The 23,611-nt window shown below is 42.4% G+C and overlaps 1 protein-coding gene across 2 annotated transcripts in view; it reads left to right on the top strand.

The window, feature by feature from the left end:
- Positions 1-23,360, top strand: part of PRMT7 (protein arginine methyltransferase 7) — a 43,967-nt gene extending 20,607 nt beyond the window's left edge. For both annotated transcript variants that reach the window (XM_019535468.1, XM_019535469.1), the window contains 9 exons: positions 801-939; positions 1,512-1,595; positions 4,628-4,675; positions 8,444-8,533; positions 9,141-9,302; positions 16,206-16,280; positions 18,002-18,162; positions 21,614-21,710; positions 23,132-23,360. In XM_019535468.1, the coding sequence (XP_019391013.1) occupies positions 801-939; positions 1,512-1,595; positions 4,628-4,675; positions 8,444-8,533; positions 9,141-9,302; positions 16,206-16,280; positions 18,002-18,162; positions 21,614-21,710; positions 23,132-23,293 (1,018 nt within the window). In that variant the 3' untranslated portion in view covers positions 23,294-23,360. The remainder of the gene's footprint in view (positions 1-800; positions 940-1,511; positions 1,596-4,627; positions 4,676-8,443; positions 8,534-9,140; positions 9,303-16,205; positions 16,281-18,001; positions 18,163-21,613; positions 21,711-23,131) is intronic.
- The last annotated feature ends 251 nt before the right edge of the window (positions 23,361-23,611 follow it).

The raw sequence follows: 23,611 nt of genomic DNA, 5'->3' as shown, positions 1-23,611 counted from the left end.
CTTTTTGAAGATGGGAACCATGTTGGCCCTCTTCCAGTCCTCTGGCACCACACCAGAGCACCACGAGTGCTCGTAAAGCCGTGCCAGGGGTCCTGCAATGACCTCGGCCAATTCCTTTAGAAATCTAGGTAAGTGTTGGCACATATACCTGACGCCACCAGTTACAACTGTGTGGAAACGAAAAATGGCGCGTATGTGAAATGGCAGTTTAGCCGAGAGTATATTCTGATGAGCTCTCAAGGGACCCTCCTTTGTCTCTGGTATATCAGTGTTCTGTAACAGGGACAGAATTCCACTCTGATTTTTATGAAATAAAACTGCAGCTCAGTCAGATTCTGGAAAGTCAAGTTCATCAAGAATAGAACCAAGACAGCAGTTACTACCTTCCTCCATGCGTTTGCTGGCTTGTGTGCATACATGCATGCACACAAACAGAGAACCTTGCAAAATCAATGACCTCTTGTTCAAGATAATGGAGTAATTCAAAATTAGTCATGATTGAAACAGTTGCCGAGATTTTTAAAATTTCTAATGCTTCAAGCTGGTGCCTCTTTCTGTATGTAGAAGCCCTTTCCTAGAGGTCAAAAACACCTGGCGTTCAGTACTGAAGCTGGTTGGGGCATTTAAAACTTCTTAAAATTAAGCCATTTCAAATTCATCCACCTGGTCTTCTCCTTTGTAAATGCAAAAACAAAAAGAAAGACTAGCCAAACTAAAATGGAACAATGCAGACCACCTATGTACCGTATATATTATCTGTTAGAACGCGTGTATTACTCAATATTTTCCATTACTTATAGAGATAAAGAAGATAAAACAGATGCCCATGTTGCAAGTCCTGTTTGTAGATGTCAGGCTCACCTGCTATGGAATAGGCCACGTTTTGGAGAACTAAATGATCAGAACCGAACAAATGAATATATCAAGGCTTTGAAGAAAGTGAGTAAAGGCCCCTTAACATCACCCCCTTACACTGCCAGGCCATCTTTGTGCATCTTTCCATCTTCTATGGCTTATCAAGTAGGTCTGGACCATCACTTTTAACAATGAGCTGTGTTTGTTTACACAGCACAAAACATTCTAAGTTTGAAATATAGCTGTAATTCAGACCTCATTTTGAAATATCTACTATCCAGTTTTCTTGAATTGCAGGCACAAAAGATCCTTGTAACTGCAGAATATTTTTCAAAGGGATTTTCTTCTATTCAGATGCAGACAGGCTTTTGGTGATCACAGAAGGAATTAATATTGATTTTGTACGTGTATGACCAGTAATATCACCTTCATTATTACTGTGGAGTGCATATAGCGCCTTTGTATTAAAATCTAATATTCTGAATTTCTGCAGCTACCTCTTTGTAACAATCCCTTTTCCCCCAGTCCTAATTGCACTGAATGAGTATCTTTTTTTTTCAAACTATATTTGAATGACCAGATGTGGAAAAATATTATTTGAGAAGTTTTTCATCTGGACCAAAAGGAATGCTGACAACTTGTCCTATTTTCTATAGGTCCTGAAAACAGATAGTGTTTGCCTCTGCATCAGTGATGGCAGTCTGCTTCCTGTGCTGGCTCACCATCTTGGAGCACAGCAGGTACAGTACTTGGCTTCTTCCTGTTGTGTTTCTGGTTTTCAGCTGTTAATTCTCTGGGATAGTTTGATGTTCCAACTCTTGATACAGACTTGTTTCTGAAGTTGCTTCTTCAGTGATAATTGGGGGCTTGTCTTACTCGCTGTATCAGGGATAAAGGTGACTTCATCTTCCTGTGAACACAAAACTTTAGGGACATAGCAAGACCAGCTGTCACTTCTTACCTAGACTGCAGCCAAAAGTTCCAGGTGCAACTTTCTGGGTTCATTTTCTTGTTGCACTTGCTAATGGTGTTTAGGTCCAAGAAGGGTAAGAAACTTTCTCATTTTGTGCTTGCTGTTTTGAGGTTGATCGGCTTTTCTCTCAAGAGAAATGGAGTGACCATAACATTAGGATGCATAAAATGTTACAAGAGCATTGTGCTTGCGTGTTTTACATTTTATATCGACTTGTGCTCCTTCTCTCGTCACACAGCTGGGCTGCTCTTAGCACCTCTATTTTGGTCTTCCTGGGTTGGTCAGGTTAAAACATACCATAGTCAGAGACTGAATAGCTAAGAATATTTTATGTAATCCCTGGGCATGTGGTACTTAGTGGTTGCATGAGGTTCTGGCATTTTCTAACTCCATTTTCCCCCTCCAAAATAGGAGTGTGAATTGATGAAGGAAAAGTTTTTAAGTACAATTGGACAACACATAAAAGCAGACAACAATTTCAAGGTGCATGCCCCTGTAAAGGCTCTGCGTTATAAAACTGCATGGGTTCCCCAGCCATGCACAATGCTAGAGCTGTGTGTCAGGATTAAAGTCCTAGCAACAATCCTATTTATCGTAACTGCTATCCAATAGTCCATTGGCTTGGCACTTCAGTAAACAGATGCTTTTGTAATTGCAATCCACCTGCATTGTCAGCATATTTCTTTGCAGTCTAAATAAACTGGCTTGATTGTAATCAGTTATGAGGATGATCAGCCAAAAACCACAGTTCATTTCAGTCTTCACAGGAATTTCTGAAAGCTGTAGCCTAAAGTGAGACCCTCGCTAGGGAGGTGCAAGCTTCTGGTTCAGTAATACTTTCCTCTCTGTAGCTTAGCAAATGCTGTACACCTGGGTGTCACATGGATGTTAAGATTATCACAGCTGCATGATTTTGCTAATTAATTTCTGAACTAGCATTCTTAAAAGATGCAGTGAGACAAAGTGCTCAGTGTGGCTTTACAACTCATCTTGCTAAACAGTGCTTCAGTAAGCTAATGCAGGTGTTTCACGTTCATTCGTCGCAGAAATGATGGTTGCAGTAGTCAGTGAAACCAGATGGCTTACAGTCATTCTCTGTAACTTGTCAAAGCCCCAAAATATTCAGGTGATGTGGTGTTATTCATCTATACATGTAGCTTCACTTGTGGTTAATCCTGAGTTGGCAGTAACTTCTTTGGCCACATGTTAGTGTGTAAATGCTGCACTTGTTTCTCATTTGAGGCTGTCTTCCCCCAGAGCATTGAAGGTATACATTAAGGGTCTACTGAGAAATGGAAATATGTAGTTGACTGCACTTGTCATTGCTAATAATGAAAACAGTGGTAGAACCATGATGACTTCAGGTGGTTATTTCCTCCAGACCTGATGTATATGGTGCATATGACTGAAACAGGCTACAGTTATGCATATAAGCCAGAGTTAGGTGCTTAAATACTGTTGCCTCAGGATTCCTTTTACCAGAGAGCCCCAAAGATTAACACAGCCCTTCAACCAATTTTCTGTCAAGCAAACTTTATTTAGTTACCCCTGGGCTTATTACAAGATAATTATCCTTGCAATACAACCTGGCAAGTGGTTCCTTAGACTTTACAACAGCAACCTGCGGTGGTACCGGCCTCATATCTTCTGCTGGGTGGGTGAGATGTTTACATTCTGGATTCCTCGTTGTTCGAACAAGAGTGTCAAGGTTGCTTCTGTCTCCCCAGGGTGGCAACACCAACACACAGGGTCTCCTTGTTTATCCACTACTTTTGTAATTTTCCCATCTCTAACTGCCCAGTCCTCAAATTTCTTACCTCATCTTTTTAGATAAGGTACTCCAATCCTATTCTGTTTTTGGTTTTCTTTCCTTTTAAGGAAACTACTGTACCTGGTTAGCCCACCGTACCAATCACAGCACTCGTTTTTTCCAGCACCTATAAGGCACTCTGTACACTGTAATTGCTTAGTTCTGGGAAGGCCTAAGGTTATGCTAAGAGCCTGAGCATAACTCAGTTTGCCTGCTACAAATAACTTTATGGTTCTGGGCCTAAGTTTAGAAAGGGGGTTCAATCAAAGCAGTCTTTTTGATGTTGTGTGCTCTCACATTAATCCACTCTGCTGGAATGAATGTGAGTGAAGTTTATGGTGTGAGCACAGCTCATCAGCATTATGGCCAAATGCGAGTGCCTCACTCTTGTTTCAGCTCCTTATTACTAAGTGTTGGATTAGGGCCAGAAAGTGCAAAATGACGACCTTCCCCTTCCCTCAGGGAGTATGATGCTTCCTTCCCAGCTTCTAGCATAGTCGAATCTTGCTGGCTTGTGCTTCAGTAAACTGAAAATCCCCAAATCGATTGTTAACGTTATTACTTGGATTTGCAGCTAACCAGAATTTCAGTTAATGATGTTTGGTTGTTCTTGTCTGCTATTAAGAAAATGAAGTGCAGTTTCCTCTGGGGATAGACTAGAACAAATGGTAGTGCGCTATGCACTTTGATGGTGCAGAATAAACTACAAAACATTGTTAATTTTACTGCTGTGCAAGCAATACATTTTAACCTGTAGTTTTGTTGAATTATGTTGGTTTTTGTATTTATTTTATGTATTTGTATTTATTTCTGTAGAAACAAACAGAAGATCAGACAGTAAAATAGCCATTGCTTTTTCAGTTAGATAAACAGGTGTCGTTCTCCTGAGCATGTATGACTGTATCCCAGAGCAATGACATGGACAAGTCACTTTTAATGACTTTAGGGTGACTAAGCCAGTATGATTTACTGTATTATTTTCTTTCTAGGTGTTCACATTGGAGAACTCTGCAGTATCCCACGCTGTCATGGAGAAAGTAAGTAGTTAATCCTGCAGATTAAAGAGTGAGTAGAGCTGTGGATTTCACAGGATCACTAAGGCCAAAACACAAAGCCTGAGAAATGAATGATATATGGTTATATCATCAGTCCAGCAATTAAACACTTTAACCTACTTGGTTATACAGTTTGACATGGCTCCTTGGGAAAAGTCTGTTTTCAGATAATGTTCAGATTTCAAATGGAAACAGAGTTATGCCAAAATTATTCTCATAGCCTCAGAGCAAATATTCTTATGCGAGTTGTTCCCACCGTCTGTATAGTGGTCCCTTAACCTGTTCCCACACAAAGTTGTTACAGCCTAGTTCTCTATCCCATTCCTGACTATTATTCTACCGCAGGGGTGGGCAAAATTATGGCCTGTGGGCCAGATCCACCCCTCCAGACCATTCTATCCAGCCTGCAGAGCACCTAAAAAATTTAGGAAATTATTATTTATTCGCCCTGACTCTGTCAAGGCTGACAGGAGGCAGGGGCAATAGGACCCAGAGGGAGCCCTCGGCAGTCTTGGGGGCTTGAGCAGCCCAGCCCCGCACACCCCTAGCCAGTTTCCTGCTTTTCTGACCCTCCCCTCCCCAGACATCATGTGGCTGTGGCTCCCAGCTGCGTCCCTGGCCCGCAGAGTACAGCACCGTGCTGGGTGTGTGTGTGTGCGCGCGCACATGTATGCGTGCATGCACGTGCATGTCTGCAGGCACAGGGACAGTGTGTGTGCATGGTCATGGGGCATGTTCACGCCCTACCATGCACACACTCCTCCCCTTGCACTGCCGTAAATTAACCCCAGCCGCCCTCCCTCATACCCACCCATACCCCACATATCCACACCCACATGCTCCCTCACCCCACACACCCACAGCCCACACAAACCTATACCCACCCTCCACAATATACAAGGGTAAGACTTTATTTTAAGCTATTGTGCAATCACCTCTGTGTACGTTACTGTGTACAGAGAGGCATGTAAATCAGGACAAAAATATTTTTTGGAATTAAATTAATGTTTTAGCTGGAGGGTTTTTTTGTTTCTTTTGTTTTTAAGAAGATAATTTGGTAGTTTTCTGGTTCAGAGATGGCAAAACCCCTTGCTGAAAGGAGTACTTCTGGGGGCAAAAGGAGAGATTTCTGGTGGCAAAGGTCAGGGGTTAGTGTGCTGGGACTTCTGGTCACAAGATGGTGACCAGGGGCCGGGGCACCTGTCAAGTGGTGGGGCTACCTATGTGGCCTTCGACAGCTTGCCAAAACTGCCCTCTGCACAAAATAATTGCCTCTCCCTGTTCGATCTAATGTTATGGCCATTTGAGTGGCTGGGCTTTCTAGAAATACCGTTTTTTTCCCCCCTGACAATTCAGTATACATTTCTGAAAAGCAGGAAAACCTTAATTAGGAACATGAACATTTTTATGTCAGGTCAATGAGTGTCTGTAGCGTAAGTCTGAGTCAGGTCTGAATACAAGACGTTCCAGGTTTCTTGTTACATACTAAAGAACTAGAACTATTCATCAGCATGCTGAAGGTTCATCTGACTTCCAAATCTGCAATTTATCTCCTAATTTATGTTCACAATTTTTTTTCTTATCATGTGAAAGCGTCATTGCTCACTGGCCTAAGTAGACTTTGTTTCCCACCAGCCAAGATCCCGGTACCTCCATAGGACTTTAATTTTATGCCAGTAGCTCTCCTGGAGCTGCTATTTGAGCCAATGAAAAATTGTTTGCTAAAACACCTTTTGGAGATTTGTCTGGTTATTACATCAGTCAGGAGAGTGGAGGCTTCCCATGCACAATATATTCAAAATTGGTCCCATAAAGCCATACTCAAAATACTTGCCCAAAATAACCTATTTTACCTCAACCAGGGTACCAGCCTCCCTATCCTTTTCCCAAACCTGATACCCATAAGAAAATTAGGTTTCCAAACCTTTGTATCCCACAAGCCTTCTTTTTTTTTTTTACTTCTGTCGCGCCCCTAATGCCAGTGCACCCTTGACCTGCGAGCCTGGGTCGGCACGACCAGCTTGGCGCGAGGAGGGGGATTTATAACCGGACAGGTGGGTGATAACGGTGAGCAGGAGTCAGAGGATTTAAACACAGCGTATTGTTACACAAAAGGTTTATTTTACTTATGCTACTGATGTGCTGCAGCGTAAGCAGAGGAGTTAATTTATGCAGTTACAGCATATATCATGTTACCCAGCATTTACAGGGTGGGTAAGAGAGTTGCTTGTTACAGATTCCGAGCGATTCACATAAGCCGTTGCAGTCTGCAGATTACCGAGAGCTCTTGATAAGAAAGAGTATGACAGAGATAGAGGGATAAAAGGGCCGGCAAGACGGAGATAAGCCAGAAAGATACGTAGGCGGAGAGATCATATTTGTGCACGATCTGTTCTTCTTGAGTGTATACACAGTTCTCTGCTCTGGGCGGAAGTTCTTTCAGAGTTATATTTGCCAAAGGTGACCAATTACTATACGCTAGGCATGAATAATTAATGAGTTGGCACTTGTGCTTTCTTTGTTTGCTCAGGTTTCAGAAAGAGGGGGGGCGTTATTTTTACTTGGGTGGTCCTGGTCCTGTTTTGGTCACAGGATGGCGCGCATAGTATATTATTTCATTTTACAGCTTCATTAAATTAGTTTCATTTTTATCTGGTCACCATAGGTACAGATATCTCTCGTGCTGAGTTGTCAAGGCCAGTTTCTTTCTCTTGTATGGGAACGCAAGTAATTTGAAATGAGGCACAGACAGGGGTGTGTATATGCAGTACTGTTAATACAGAGGGATAAATTACAATTACAGAGTTTGTTGTGTTAGCTTCTGACCTCTTGCCATCTGACGTTTTGCCATCGGCATCTGAAATCAAAGGCTTTGATCTTTGACAACTTGGACTGCATACAGTTGTTTTAGAACCTTACCTCTCCTATTGATTTTATATGTTGAGAGAATGGAAGGTTAACTATTCTGATTTCAAAGATTCCTGGATAAAGGCTTGTATAGTTTCCTGCTACCAAGTAGAGCATGCACATCCTCCATATCATAGTTCTAGCTCATTCTACTGGGACTACGTCAGTCCCTGTCTTGAGAAATGTGCCAATTTGGGGGATATTTGAAAAGCAGCTACTTAGTCATCCATTCCTGTGTTCTCAAAATATGTTGTCAGCCACTTCATATCTTTGACAAAACTGTTTTGTGCTCCATATGCAAATAGATTTTAAGCCCTTCTGTCTTTGGAATATTTGAAGTGAAATAATATGTTCAATCATTCTGAGAAGAAGAAGTGAATACTTATCATAACTATTACTCAGGGTGCATTGTACACACTTAGCTTGGAACCTGCTTCGGGGCCCAGTGGAGGGAGTGTTGGGGCAATATTCTTTGGAGACGTGATGAGATAAAAGGTATGTGTTCTTGGCAGTGGGTGCTACTACTAGCTCAGTGTATGTATCAAAAGTGGAATAGGTTTGTGCAACACATCAAGAAGAGCACGAGTTATGAAAATCACAGAATTATAGAAAATTAAGGTTGGAAGGGACCTCAGGATGTCATCTAGTCCAACCCCCTGCTCAAAGCAGGACCACCTCTAACTATATCATCGCAGCCAAAAGATATCATTTGTATTAATTTACCTTCTATATGGTGTTTTCCATCTTTATTTGTGTTTAACATGGTAATTTAATAGAATTTTGGGTCTGTGCTTATGTCTTTAGGAAAAAGTTAAGCACAAATTATTTCTTTTTCTCACTCAGATTTTTAAAGCCAATCATCTAGAAGATAAAATTAAAATAATAGAGAAACGTCCAGAGTTGCTGACCCCTTCTGATTTAGAAAATAACAAGGTAAGTAACACATGTCCTGTTCTGGCATTTAAAAACATAAGCAGACTAACAAATCCTTTGCTTTTCTCTTGCATTATAAGAACTATAACTAATCCTGGTACAGCTCAAACTGCCAGTAATGAGTAGGTGGCTCATACTGCTGTCCCATTGAAACTGAAAAAATATGCTGGTTTCAGGAGCAGCATATGCAGCCACAGGTGTGATTCTTCCCTTACCTCCTAAACAAATCATTACACTGACACAAACCCAACTGTATGTGGTGTTATAAGCATGCTTTCTTTAAACCATAGTTTGGTCCACTTCCCATATGTGATTAAGTTATACAGCAGTGAAAACACTGCAAGCATGGTAAGGAGTCGTATTACTTCAACAGGTAACATTTCATATAGCACAACTTTTGTATGTGCACAAACCTGAAACGTGCAGCTTTCGGTTATCCTAAAGCCAAACAGAATTTCTGAGAAGTGCTACCTGCACTTTAGAGAAACATTGCTTGAAATGTATCATTCTGTTTTTATTTGTATCAACCTCAGATGTTTTGCAAATCATGTTTGTTCTGTCTTTTTATTATTTTTAATATACTCTGTCCTTTTTTGTTTCCCCCGAGGTCTCTGTTGTTATTGGAGAACCATTTTTCACTACAAGCTTACTACCTTGGCACAACTTGTATTTTTGGTATGCCAGAACAGCAGCGGCTAATCAACTCGCCAGAAACATCACTGTCCTGCCACAGTCTGCTTCCCTGCACATGATGGTTGTAGAGTTTAAGGTGAGATGGAAATATGCCTTTTATATTTTCGTGGCTTCAATTAAGACCAAGTTGAGTCTTTTCAGCATTATTTTACATTTCAAGTTTATTGTAAATTACAAAAACTGAAAATTGCTATTTACTTCTTGTTTTTATGTCAGAAACTAGGAGCTTCAATTATTCTGGTGAAATTGAAGTATTTTTAACTATTTAATTTATTTTTAAATCCCTGTGTCAAATAGAGAGACATTACTTGAAATGTGTCATTTCTGTTTTTATTTGTAGAATAAGTTTGTAAATAATATTTTGGGAACATAGGACTCTGTCTGGTTTACAGACTTTTTAAAAATTAATTTTGGCCAGCATTGAGGGAACACAGCAATCTTCACAAAGCACAGACCATGTTTGAGTGCACCTTAATTGCTGGTTCCCCTATTGTTTATGTTTTAGAACAAGTGATGCTTATAACCATCCAAGGTAATTCTTATAACCATTGTAAACTTAAAGCCCAAGAGCCCAGGTGCAGCAGACAAGTATGGATTTTATTTTTTTTTAGATTAACCAAGTAACTCTCATATAGAGATGTATATTCTGTGTTTTACTGGTTTGTTTTTCCTTTTGCACCAAAGAAAATAGTGAATAGGACCCTAAGTTAGGACTTGCCAGCTATAGATTTCCTCTGTGATCTTTGTTTGGCAAGTTACTTAAGCTTTCACCTGTAAAATAACTACTCTCTTATCTCACTGGGGTGCTTGGAAGAAGAAAGATAGATTGCGAAGTGCTCAGTTACTATGATAATGGAAGCAGGTAAGTACTTTTAAAATGATAGACAGGGGTGATCACTCCTGTGGCCACTGTTTCTCTCCATCGAGGCAAGCTCCCTTGGCCACTATTTGTCTCTGCCATGACAGGGGAAAAGTGACCACCTGAAGCTGCAAATCCATGGGCTGAATCAAATGGCTCCATGAGCCAGTAATGAAAAGGTTTGAAAGGTTTTTGTAGGGGGCTTTGAACAAGTATGCATCCAGCTAGAGATGAACTGCTTTCCTCCCTGCTCGCCTTGCCCATCTGTTATTGGGGGAGCTGGGGTTGAAAAGTTTAACCAGTTAGGATATCTGCAATTTATCAAAACCATACGATAGTGTTGTTTACTGACTCTAATCTTTCCTTAATTACTAATCAATGCTGCCTGCAAACTTGAGGCATTCCTGCAAACATTTTTAATAGATTTTGCATGCGCGCAACAGTACGGTTGTGGGGGGGGAGCTGGTTTGGTTTTGTTTTGTTTTGTTTTATTAAACCAATTTGTTATCCTGAGGAAAGTCAAATTATTATCTTTGGGTACAGAATCAAATATGTTTTAAAAAATAACATTGCATCCACAGTTACACTCAGACAAAAAAAAGACAGGCATTTTGCTTTCTTTTAAGAATAATGGCATACAATAGGATGTTAAGTGGGAGGTTACGCTGTCTGTTACGTACATGACAGTTTTATGTTAGCAGCAGACTGAGAGCCAGATAGTCGTCTTAAGGATCTTGTATAATCAGCTTTGTATTCAGCCATTTGAAGTTATAGAGCGGTAAGAGTTGAACAAAACTACACTGTGCCAATCCACTGTATGTGCCTGGTACTGCTGAATAGTTTGCTCTGACAGGTTTTGAGTGATTTAAAAAGAATGTGTCTGTCAGCAGATTTGTTTGCACAACACTTATTCTAAGCAGCATTTAGATACATTTCAATATGTAAAACAATGTATGAATATAGCTGATTTTGGATTCTCCTATCAGTTTTGGTAAAATAGATGCATGCAACTTGACTCTTCAGAGATCAAATAATTTTGGGAAGTCTAATTTTTGGATGCCCAATTTTTTGAGGATGGCTGGTTTCCAAATTCAAATTCCTTTCCTTCTGACAAGTGTGGTTTTCTATGATGTCTCAAATTGAGCACTAACAATCATTTGTCACTTCTGAAAACTAGGGCTGTGCTGAATAATTTCATCATACATGGAAGTTCTGTATTTTAATTAGTACTATGATACTAAAGATATTTCTAGGATTCTTCTTCCCTCTTCTGGAAAGTGTACTTGTATTTCCAGCAACTTGGGTGAATAGGAAGGAGGACCCACTTAATTATTTGATCAGCTTTTCTTTGACCAATGTTTTACAGAATTATGAGAAACAGAATGATAACTTTATAGTTAACTTAGAAAAGGATAAAAACAAACTTTTTTCTTCATACATGGCAACTTTCAGTTATCCTAGCGGATCTAAAGCAAACTTCATAATGGGGGAGAATTCAAAAGTATTCCAGGTAATTGTACTAACTTGCTGTTCTAACTCTTCTACATTTCTTAAACATCACTGGATAGACCTAACAGACATTTCATAGTCACCCTAGGGTTTTATTTTTTGATGCAGCAGACATTTATTTCAAACATCTGGCTTATGCCATCACTGCTGATGTTCTGTGTAAAGTGGCTATTCGGTGAACAGGATCCAGTGTCAGCAGAAAAATTTGTGGGCTGTTGCAGCACACCAATAAATTAGTAATAAAATGTGTATTTCTGAAACTGTGGTAAAATTTCTCACTCCATTAGAGAACCAGCAATATGGTCTAGAAAACAGATGAATGTTGAACTGAAATACTGCCTATTATCTGAACCATTGGGTTCAATGAGAGGTGATCCTGGATAACTGTTGTCAGCACACTCTCTAATAACCTCTGCCGAATGAAAGCCTTAGTGAAGGTAAAGTAGCAAGATTTTTTTTTTTTCCACAAAAAATATGAATATGGACTCGGCTGGAATTCTTCTTTAAAAGGAGAGAGGCTGGTAGCACATGGATCAGAATATATACTGTGCACAGAGAGCCTCAAATGGGGTTCTCCTTGCATGTCGTTCCTCAGAACTAGCCAACCTGCAACGCATGCCACAAGTGGCACGGGCAGCGTGTGTGTGTGGGGGGGGGCAAGTTTCAGGTTCCTGGGGCAGCTGTGACACCCCCTAGTGACCAGGCCAGCCTTGTCCTACTCCAGCTCCCTTTTGTTCTCAATCACCTGGCACACCTTGATATATTCAGTTGATTGGAAGGAAGGCTGCCTAATGGGGCCTAGAGTAAACCCCAGTCTTTGTGACAGCCAGCAGGTCCTTCCCAGACCCTGCTGGCCTCAGTTCTGTCCTTCTTGGGCCAAGTGGGCCCTCCTGACCTGGCACTATCTCGCAGGCCACCTGTAGCAATAAGTGCTGGCTATTTATGGCCTCCAAACTCTCCTACAGCCATGTCCGTGCCTCACAGGTGTTAGTGTATCATCACTCCCTTATCGGGGCCTCAGCCTTCTCAGCCTCCACCACTTTTCTCTAGCTGGACTTCCAAGCTTTGACCTACTATGCAGAACCTGGCTTCTGGGTACGAGCTTTTATCTTGATTACGTTAGTCCTGGGCCCCCCTCACCCAGTCTCTGTCCTGCCTGGGTGCTGAGCCTGCTTTGGGCAGTGAGCCTGCTCTGGCTCGGTCTGTCTAGGTTCCCTGGCCACATCTCTGCCCTGCGCTGTGCACTAAGCCTACTTTGGCTCTGCCTGGGACTCCTGGCCCTTCTCAGCTTCCACCCAAGCTAGATTGCCAGCTTTCTCTTGGCTGCCATTTGCTTTTGGGCCAAAGTTCACTCTGTGTCCTGGGCCCTTAAGCCCCTGGCGGGCTCAGGACACCTGCATGCCTTCAGGCACTACTGAGACCTCTGCCAACACTTGATAGTCCCAAACCCAAGCCACTGAATTAAACTGTAACAAAGGAATAAGCAGAACTGCCTATTACAAATTTAACCCACTCTAGGTGTAGACATCAACAGTAGTTTGTGGCCTTGCAGCAAGGAGTCCCCTTTACCCTGGGTTGCATTCCAGTGTCTTACAGGTAGTCCCCAGGGCAGCTCAGGAGTGAGACAGTATCCTCCTGCAGCTTCCAAACTAAGAGATCTTCACTCTGCAACTTACTGAGCCAGACTGCCTGGCGCCAACAACAGTTTTGGGCAGAGTACCAAAAACACCCACAACTTCAACTTGTAAGATGTTGGCTTGCCCAAGGCGGACAGTGAGGGAGCTGTGACTAAACTGAAAAGCATATATATCAGTTGAACACCATTTTATATATATATATATATATATATATATATATCTGCAATTTGGAAGCCTACAAGTAACTAAATTGCTATAATAAAATAATTTCTAAAAACCTATACATTTTGGTATTTGATTTTGAGTTTTTTGTTATAGAAAATCAGAGCTCCCACTGCCCCCTTAGCTCACAGAATGCAGGTTCAGGCCCTCGCTCCCAAGCCACATCCCTCTGCCCTCCCCAGCCTTACCGGAGGGGGCCCCCAGCTTCCAGGGCTATGGGACTAGGGACCTGGGTCCTCAGCTGTCTGCTTCCCACAGCAGCACCTGAGCCCCAGCTCCCACCCGCAGGAGGGCAGCAGCTCCTGCAGCGGAGAGGAGCGCAGAGCCCAGCTCCCCCTCCCCCCCACCACTGCCTGTCCACTGCAGGCTTGGTGGGCACTGCATGCACTCCCATGGACAGCAAGGGGAACCCTTGCTCCCCAGATCAGTTCACAGGATGGGGGTGGGTGCAGGCTGCCCACTGTGGGCTTGGGCTCTCCACCCTGCTGCCCTGCCCCTGGGGCCTCCACAGCCCAGCAGGTGTGACCCGGCGGTGCAGGGCAAAGCAGGGCCACATAGGAAAGCTGCTTGCCGCTGTCAGCTCTGCAGTTCCCTGGTGAGACATCCCCTGCCTACACCGCAGCAATAAGGGGCGCAACCCTATGTCGCTGCTCCTGCAACTGCCGCATGGGCAGGAGATGCCTTGCCAGGTCAGTGTAGAGCTCACAGCGGCAAGCAGCTTTCCTGTGTGGCCCCACTGTGCCCTGCAGCGCTGGTCACATGCTCTGGGTCACAGTCATTCTTTGATCCTTGTTCTTTTAAGCATTTGTACCACTCCAGATAAGAAATAATGGAAGGGTAAGGAAGTTGAGTCCAAGCCTTGAGGGATCACCCAGATATAGTTTTGGAGGCTCTTGCTGGAAAATGTGACTGTAAAGGCAGCAAAGATACTTTAAGGTATCTTTTACCTTTGTGAGTTTTATTGCTCATTTCTACAGGGCAGTGGTTCTCAACCAGGTTACTGTGGCACCATATGGTGCCCTGAGATCTGTTCAAGGATGCTGTGGTGTGCCATGCAATATTAGCACTGTTAGTTAGGCACATGTGATTCACAAGATAAACCCAGAGATTTCAAAGAGGAATCCACAGTATCAAAAACATTTTGGTTTTTCTGAGTTCTTTGCAACAGAAGAATTACTAATTTTTTCACTAGTCAAAAAATAGCACATGACAACTTAGAGTGAGCATTTTCTGAGGGGCGCCTTGAGTCTAAAATGGTTGAGAACAATTGCTCTGGGGACTTGCTGAAGTATGTTCACTAATGCAGAGTCAACTGAACTGTATGATGGGTGAAGTAACTTAATAGGTGTGCAAAAGTGTAATAAGATGTCGATCCTAAGGAAAGAAAAGCATTTGAAATTCTTGAACAGGAAATCTGTTTGGGGCAGGAGGGAGTAATGCTACTGTTGATTGTTTAACAATCTTAACTTGTATGTACTTTCTCACTAGCTTTTGTCTTTTTGCAAAAGAAAACTTAGCTTTTGTATGTCTGGAATTAGTTTTCCTAAATGTATTCAAACTGCTAGGTTCATAAAGGTAAGTAATGTTCTAAGTGACATTCATATGATCATGCTTGGAACAGTACAACCTACTTTCCAGCAGCATGGAAAAAGACAATTTATTTCTTGCTGTAGCTAAACATGAAAACCAAAATACTCATGTTATGTGGATTTTTGGACTGTTTTTGTTTGAGAACATCTATTTGTGTTGGATCGTCAATGGGAGAAGCCTGCCTGAAAAATAACATTGGCCTCATAGGGGCTGTGGGTGGACTGACAGAGGTTGAAATAAAGATAATGTCCGTAAGAATCTATTTGTCTTGAGTAAATTCAGTGGTTTTGCTTGCATCTGTCTGCAGCTGAATAAGAAATGAATTGGAAATAACTCTGAAAATTAGGTTTTATGCTTCATCAGTAAAACTCCTGTAGGAAAATGTTCTTTCATTCAGCAGAGCTATTTATCTACAGAGTTTTGGTACTTCATTTTTGAGAATGATTAGAATAGGTAGCTTTTTTAAGTGTTCATTCTTTTTATGCAAAATAAAGTAAAGTGAAGTGTCTGAACAGCTCTGACAGTTGACAGTTTTTGGGGAATTATGTATTGTTTCCTGCCATAATATCTTATCAGTATGCTTCCTCATTTGGAGGGTGTAGCCTAGGCAGGGCAAGACTCCCGTCTGTGGATAATGATCTGCATGCTATTTGCGTCTCTGAGATGGACTTAGGCACTGGTCCTCTAGGAACTAAACGTTGAGCAACTGATTTAAAAGGAAACAAAGCAGAAGAAAGATAGTAACCAGTTTAGGTTGCTGTGGTTTGAATTCTTTCCTGAGACCTAAACGTTTAATATACAGTGGCACAAAAGTCAGGAATCATAGGCATTAGAACATACTTCAAACTGGCTACTTCAATATGTGTCTCAATTCTCTTTTGAATTGGTGCCAGGACTCTTCTTCAGTTAATTTTTGTGGCATTTTCACCTGAACAGGACAAAAGACACACAAAAAAAAGTTAGTGCCCATGGGTACTGATTTTTGTGACACCCTATAATAATAATAATAATAATCCCATTATTAGCCTTTTTCCCCCAACTCACTTTAGAATAGGTATTAAAAATATTTTCTTACAATTTCCAATACATTACACTTATACAGTTAACAGCTTCATTCACAACCAAAACCTTTCCTAACCAGATTGCTTACTTTTCTCCTTAGGACTTGTGGAGAATCCGAAGTCCATGTCGTACTTGTGAAGGGTTTGATGTTCACATTATGGATGATATGATTGGGGTAAGAGGGATCGCATCTGAACTCTTCAAACAGAATATGATGTTACAGCTCAAGTTTTAGCTATGCTTTAAAAACCATTTTGTGGAATAAAAGTGGAATGTGTGTGTGATATTTGACACAGAACCTTAATGTTCTGTTTTTCATAAACTGATACAGCTGTCATTTTTAAGCTATTTAATTCCTACAGCAATGATCTTTCTTTCTTAGTTTTGTATTTCTTCTGATATGGCAAAGCTGTTGGCCACTTTCAAGCATCCAAAACATTGTATTTTAAGTTGATTCAAAGTAGGAATAAGAAAACATTTTATCAGAGTTCATTGCATTCTGTGCTGAAAATCAAGTCAGCCAACAGTGATAATTGTAAACAAACTTTCTTTTTTGCTTCCCCTTACTCATTGTAATTTCTTATTATAAGTGTTCTGGATTCTAAGAACTAGAAACAGGATGTAGCTCTAAATAGTAAATTGTTTGTCATGAACTTTATTGATTATTGGGCCAAGCCATTAACTATCATCTTTATTGCAGAAATTACATATACCCATCTCGAGCATTTCTAAGATAGCTCTCCAGCTAAACTTCATTTATTAAATAAGAACCTTTGTGTAGAATGTTCCTGGTAGTTTCCATCTATTTGAGAGTAGAATTTTTATAATATTCAACATTTGTATAAGTATCTTGGCAAAACATAGTAAATAAAAGTGTAGGTTTCTCCGCTGCAGATTTTTTATATTTACAAAAAAGTAGCTGCACTTTATAAATGCCTCTGCAAACAGAGGTTTGGGATGATTAGAGTTCTGAATGAGAGAGAGAACCATAATCTGTGCTATGAACTATTTTGACTTGGTTCCTAGTTACCAGCATTTTTTACTGGTAATAGGTTAATTGTAACCAGCCTTGCAAAATTCAGTAGTGGCAATGACTGTAATTCAGCAAAGAATCTATATTTGTTCTTAAACTGAAACACATGTTGAACTGCTTTGCTGAATTAGTACTTTACCAATACAAAAGCATTTAAGCATTTTGGATGCTTAAAAGTGGCTATTAAGTTATTAAGTGATCTCAGAGTAGAGGAACTCTCTTTAGAATTCAGGTACCTATTAACATGCCCAAGTGTAAATAAAGTGAAATTAAACTAGTATTTTGTGTACTTGTAGCCTCCCTCATCATCATTACACAAGTGCCTTCCAGTAGCACATTAAGCTGTGTAACTGAGATCTGTGTGTAGCTGTTTTCTCTTTTACCTCCTCCTGAGGGAGAGGACTCTGTGTGTGCAGTGGAGTGTTTCATATGAAAGGGTTTTTGTTTTAAAAATGAATGAATGTACATACCTCTATACGTATGTAAGCCAAAGAAGCGCTATTTGCATTTGGAACAGAAGGTGATGAGGTTTGTGATGGGCGTTGGTTTAAACGACAAAGTGGTCTCTCATACAGATTAACTTGACCTTCGTGACAATTTACTTGTGCCCATTGAGCAGCGCTCCTGCCTAAGTCCTCATCCTGGAACTTCAGGCAATTCTATGCATCCTGAGCCCAACCTGAAGCTGAGGACTGAGACAGTGACTTAACTCTGTGAGAAGCAAGTATAGCATGGAGTCAGGACATTTGCAGAGATTGACTGGGAGACCTACCATGGCATTGCATGCTCAGCATAAGTGGTTCAGGGCCAGTGCTTGCCAAATGCAAACTTTGAAGTTGTTACAAGGTTGTTTCTTCTTTCAGAATTCTCTGAATTTTCGAGAATCCAAGGAGGCAGAGCCTCACCCACTGTGGGAATACCCTTGCAAATCACTATCAGATCCCCAGCAGGTCATGACATTTGATTTCAGACAGACTGTACCACAGCACCATCTCAGCACAGAGGGTTCCATGAAGCTCTTACGGTAAGATGAAATGTAGGAGAAGGAGCGAACAGAACTTTCAGTTTTCTTACACTCAGATGATTTATATATGTGGGTAGGGTTTTAAAAAGGGTGGTGGAGGGAGTGTGGTGCATTACCTCCTCACACAGCACATTTTTCTCCCATTAAAAAGAAACTAGAAGATTTACTAGCTAGGGGACCTAGGGCTGTATTATTCAGTTTATGATCCAAGCAAAAACAAATACAATGGAGTCTGTGCAGGGCCAGCTGCTAGCTTCAGGATGGGGTAGGCACTTAGTCCTGGGGGATATAGTTGTTACCCTCCCAGCCTGGCCACAGACAGAACTGCACCCCCACACATAATTGCCCCAGACATTCCACCGTGAGCCAGAAGCGCCCTTCACTGCCCCTGCCACCTCAAATGTCCCCTGGCTCCGCTCTGTCCTTGCTATCCCACATATCCTCATGCTTAGTCCCACTCCATCATGATCGAAACCCATCAGACCTCCGCTACCTCCCTTACACTCCACCATGCCCTCCCCTGCATTCAGACTTCTTATCGCAGCCTCTCACTGTTTCACCCCCACAGACCCCACTAACTTTCCTCGGCCCCAAACCCTATCTGCTCCTCACATGTCCTCAGCCCCTCCTCACCCCACACCTCTTTACCCTACAGGCCTTCCTCCTAAAAATCCTTTGATGCCCATGACTCCTCCTCCCCGTCCCGGCCTTCCTTCCAGCCCCTCCTGGCCCTTGGGAGCCCCTTCCCCTCAAAAACCCTCCCAAACAATTCCCCTCCCCCTCACCCCAGCCATGGGGCAGCTGAGAGCAGAGCTGTAACTTCCTGCCCAACGTTTCCCCCCACCCCTCTCCCCACTGCATGCCCATAGCATTATACTCAACATACAGAAACAAACAGTTGGGGGTCAAGGGAGGACTCACTTCAGCCATTGGCAGGACCCCTGTCCTGGGAGACCAACCCCTCTCACCTGCCGATGCCTGGTTTTATGCATCCATGGTTGCGCTATTAGTTCAGCCTCCCACAGCCTCCATTGTCTGCTGAAATGAATAACCAAAGAAAAGGTCACTGCAGTAACTTAACTCTGTCTCGCCTTTGCAGCTCCCTCCTGCCTCCGACTGCTGCACCACTGCACATCTGGCTTGCTTTTAACTCTGCCCCCCTCCCCACCCTGTCTCTGATTTGTTGTGGGTTCAAATCCACTAAGAACAAAGCCAGACAGTACAAGTTCCCAAGTAGCAGCACCCCTTCATTGGACGTGCTGGGGAATGATTAGAGCAATGTTACCGGGAGTTCATAATTGATAGGAACCTAGCTTGCTTGCTTAGAGGAAGACCAAGGGTTGCTATAAAGTCAGTAGGCTCTCAAATCCATCGGAATAAAAATTTGATTGTTCCTGCTGGGCAATTGAAACTAAACTTTCAGTGCAGTAGAAATCAAAGCAGGGGGGAGTTCAGCTGCACCCCCCCCCTCCCCTAGGGCCCCCAGATCTGCTCCTGTTTGTATATTACACTTAATAATGTTAAAAGACTGCACTTGATAATGTTAAACAGATGACCAAAATTGCAAAGGCTACACTGACATAGAACTATGTTCTGCCCTAGCTTTGCATGCTGCCTACTCTTAAATTTAAAATCTACATGTGTTTACAGATGGCTCATAACTCACATGTAAAGTGGAATAGAGGGTAGAGGCACATTACTATATTAGTTATATTTTGAAAACAGCATTCTATTAGATGAGATATGAATACAGCTTTTCATAATTTGTTAGGACAAGATCTAGATGTTTATTTCACTCTTCCAAATAAAACCAGCTGCTTCCTGGTGATAAGTACTTTCAGAGCTGGTTCATGGTTTATTTTTCAAATATATGTGTATTAACTTCAGTAACTTTGAAGTGCCAAGCATCCTTACCTGTAACTGCCCATATTTATAAGCAGCTAAATTCATTTCTATTTAATAACTAGCAAGTTGCCAGTTATGAATGACACGAGGACAAAGTGCTGCCAACAGCGCCCTGCGGTGCCACTGCTCCGCCTCTGGTCCTATGCATTTTTAACACACATGCACGCAATTCTCCTGCCTGTTCTGGCCCTCAGTGGGGAAGGTGGTGACCGCCTTATTCCCATGCACTTCACCCCCTTACCCATGGCTCCTACCCTTTCCCTGCGAAGCCTGTGCTGCCATCCCAGGCTGGCAGGGTAGACCCTCTTGTCAGACGCATTTGGAGCCCCAGGGCATGCTGCTGCTTCAGTGCTAGTGGGCCCCGTGCAGCCAAGCTCCTGCAGCCACTGGGGAGAAGCCACTTTTGCAGACGCCCAGTGTCCGTGTGGCACCTTAGCCTGCCTGTGCACTGCTCATCATCTCCACAGCAGCCCCCGGTACTCGTGTCTCTGCGGCACGAGTGGTGTTGCTATGGCAGTAGCAGCAGCAGGAGCCAGTAACGGTCTCTTTGTTGCCTAGCACGGCTCCCTGTGACCACTCTCCAGTTCCCGATTCCCCTCCTGCCGCTCACCAGGACTAGTAGCCTGCTGTGGGTTTGGGCCAGTGGCAGGGCATGGGGACCAGACTATGCTCACTAGGGTGCTCTGTGGTCGCAGCCATAATTATTGGCTATAACAATTGGAAAAAAGCTGATAATGTCATTACTCCTTGTATGCCACTCCGATATCCTTTAATGCCAATCCAATAGCCAACCAATGTATCAGTGCACCGATACATATAACTTATTCTGTACATTTCTGGAATGCTCTAAAACTATTTAAAAGAGAAAAAAAGAACCCACTAAATGGAAAACTTGATTTCCACTACTTCAAAACATGTGGTCTTGTGCAGCAAACGTCTTGCCTAAACGCTTCTGTTAACTTGGCTTTGTTGCTCTATGTGAGACCCATTTTATATAGTTATAACTCTAATTCACTTGGTATGATGAGGTTTATTTCAGTGTTACCTTTACAGTTTGTATTGTGCGTCTCCAAAGTTGGCAGATTTTGGGTTCTGTGAAGATCATATGGGAATCTGTCAGAGGTCAGGGCAATCTGCATGGACTTGTGCTTCAACACCCATGGTGTCCTAGGGCAGCATGAGTTCCATTCCCAGAGATTACCTGCGTTCAGAAGGTTTGATAAAAAGTCTAAAAATAATTTGAGGTTTTTTAACCACATTCTGTGAAGTAGAGGCTATGAAAATGAGACAGCGTTTCATACTTCCATAGAAAGAGGGGAAATTTTATCCTTTGTACGGTAAAAGGCAGAAGAGACTCCTTCCCCCTCTATATTACTTACCTAATGGGAATGCCTTTTGAATCGTCATGGACCCAGTCCTAGGCTTTTCTTCTTATGACATGTGTTTCTACTAGTTTCGCTGTGCTTTATGAGACTGGAGACTTTGCTTTAGGTCCAGGTGTTATATCAACTTAGTAGAAAATAATACTCAAGCTCTTTCTTTCTAGGACTGGAAAAAGCCATGGAGTCGTTCTATGGATGGCCTATCATCTGACTGCTGACATCTCAATTAACACAGGACTTGTGCAGATTTCAAATGAAAAGGTGTTTTTAAAAGTTTATTTAATCTGTGTTCTTCGAGGGAAAGATAAGTCTGTAGAATTATATTATATTTCTGAGTGCAAATGTTATACACACCTTCTTGATTATCTTTTACTTGGTGCATCTTATTAGATTGAGCTGTTCATTATGCTAGCATGGTATTAATTTTAAACTCTTTTAACCCAATGCCAGTGGAATTACCCATTTAAATTTGAAGTAAATAGTTTGAAATAGACCCAAGTCAGATTCAACTGTTTATCTGGTTCTTGAGCAAAATAGCACCTACTTCTCATTTGATCCAGTTTGTCAAAACCAAAACACTGTGAGAACGAAAGAGTAACAAATAAGCATTGTTTTCACCCCTTCCCTCACCCTGTCGTGGCTAGATACTTTTCTTTCACGTTGCCCTGGTCAATATGATATGTTGTACTTAAAGAAATGGATAATTGCATTCCACCTGTAGGAGGGATGAAAGGTAATATTGATAGCCAGTGTTGATCTTTACAGTGGAGACATATAGGTGTATTGGACTGGTGATGTACCTAGAGGTACACCAATACATTGGTCCCCATTTCGGATTGGCACCAATATAAAGAAAACTGGCAGTATCAGCAATCGGCTTTTTTTGGCTGATATGGCTGATAATGTTGCCGATAAATGCCCCATGCGTGCATACAGCTGCAGTGCAGCACACAGGTGGCCAGGAGCGCAGCCCAGCAGTGTGGAGAGCAGCCTGGTCCGGCTGGTAAGTCTGTTGGGAAGGAAGGAAGGTGGGGAGGGCAGGGGCAGATTGAGGCTGCAGTGAGGGAGTGGGGCTGGGGTTGGGGCAGGAGTAGGGGCAGGGGCAGGTGCTCCCCAGCTGGGGCAGGATGCAAATGGAGCCACAAATGGCTCATGGGAAGTGAGGCAGCTTCCACCACTATGCACACCTTGGGAGGGGCGTGTGCCCCAGGATCTGCGTGCAGAGCAAAGGCAGGCTGCTGCTGCAGGCTGGGGCCAGGGTGGCACTGGGCTCTTCCCAGCAGAGACTGAGGCTAGGCTGCACTTGGGATGAGTGGTGGCAAAGCTGGGATGGGGGGCTATGGCAAATTTGGGGGCAGCTTGCAGCTCTGACCTGCACTCCATCCTGGCTGTGCAGCGTCTGCCCCTGGCCCAGCCCCACTCTCTCCCTTACTATGGGGGCCTCATTCTGCCCCCTTCTCCCACAATAGACTTACCAGCCAGACGCTGCTTTCCAAACTATCTGACTGCATATTGGATCAGTATTGGCTGATATGGCTTGTTAAAAATCGGCCATCGGTATTGGCACCAAAAAATATCTATTGGTTCACCCCTAATAAGAACTGTTCTTCTCTGTACAAAGGTCAAGGAATTGCTGACCAATGCTGTGGAGTTGTGACCATTTTTCTCTAACTTTTCTATAGGGCAGCTGCCAATGGAATCCCCACTGCAAGCAAGCTGTTTATTTCTTCAGTTCTGTAATTGAATCGGGAGCTGTGGCTGACCCTTCTAGTGCTGTTGCATACTCTTTAAGTTTTGACCCACAGACAGGCAAGATTGCCATGGATTTTAAGCTATTGCCATAAACATTCTGCTTTTACTTATATTTTTTTCTAAGTTATAGTAAATACATCAAAACATGGCTACGCAGCATTTTTGTTTGATTAAGGTTTTTTACTGCGCTTACTGGTTTACACTGTTATCTACCTCAAATCTCTGTCTTACCCTGCACTCCCAAAGTACGTATCTTGATAAGGAAGAAAACACTTGCTATTTTGCCATATGGAATAATTTTGATGGACCATATATATGTGTCATTCTTTGCTATAGCGTGAAAACTGGCATACCTGGGGGTTTTGTTAGAGACTGAAGCAAATGATTGAAATACTGAACATGAGTGTGCC

Source organism: Crocodylus porosus, unplaced genomic scaffold (genome assembly GCF_001723895.1).
Source record: "Crocodylus porosus isolate Cpor-Errol unplaced genomic scaffold, CroPor_comp1, whole genome shotgun sequence".
NCBI classification, from domain to species: Eukaryota; Metazoa; Chordata; order Crocodylia; family Crocodylidae; genus Crocodylus; species Crocodylus porosus.
The sequence above is the reverse complement of the archived record's forward strand: the minus strand, read 5'-3'. Positions and strand labels throughout refer to the sequence as shown.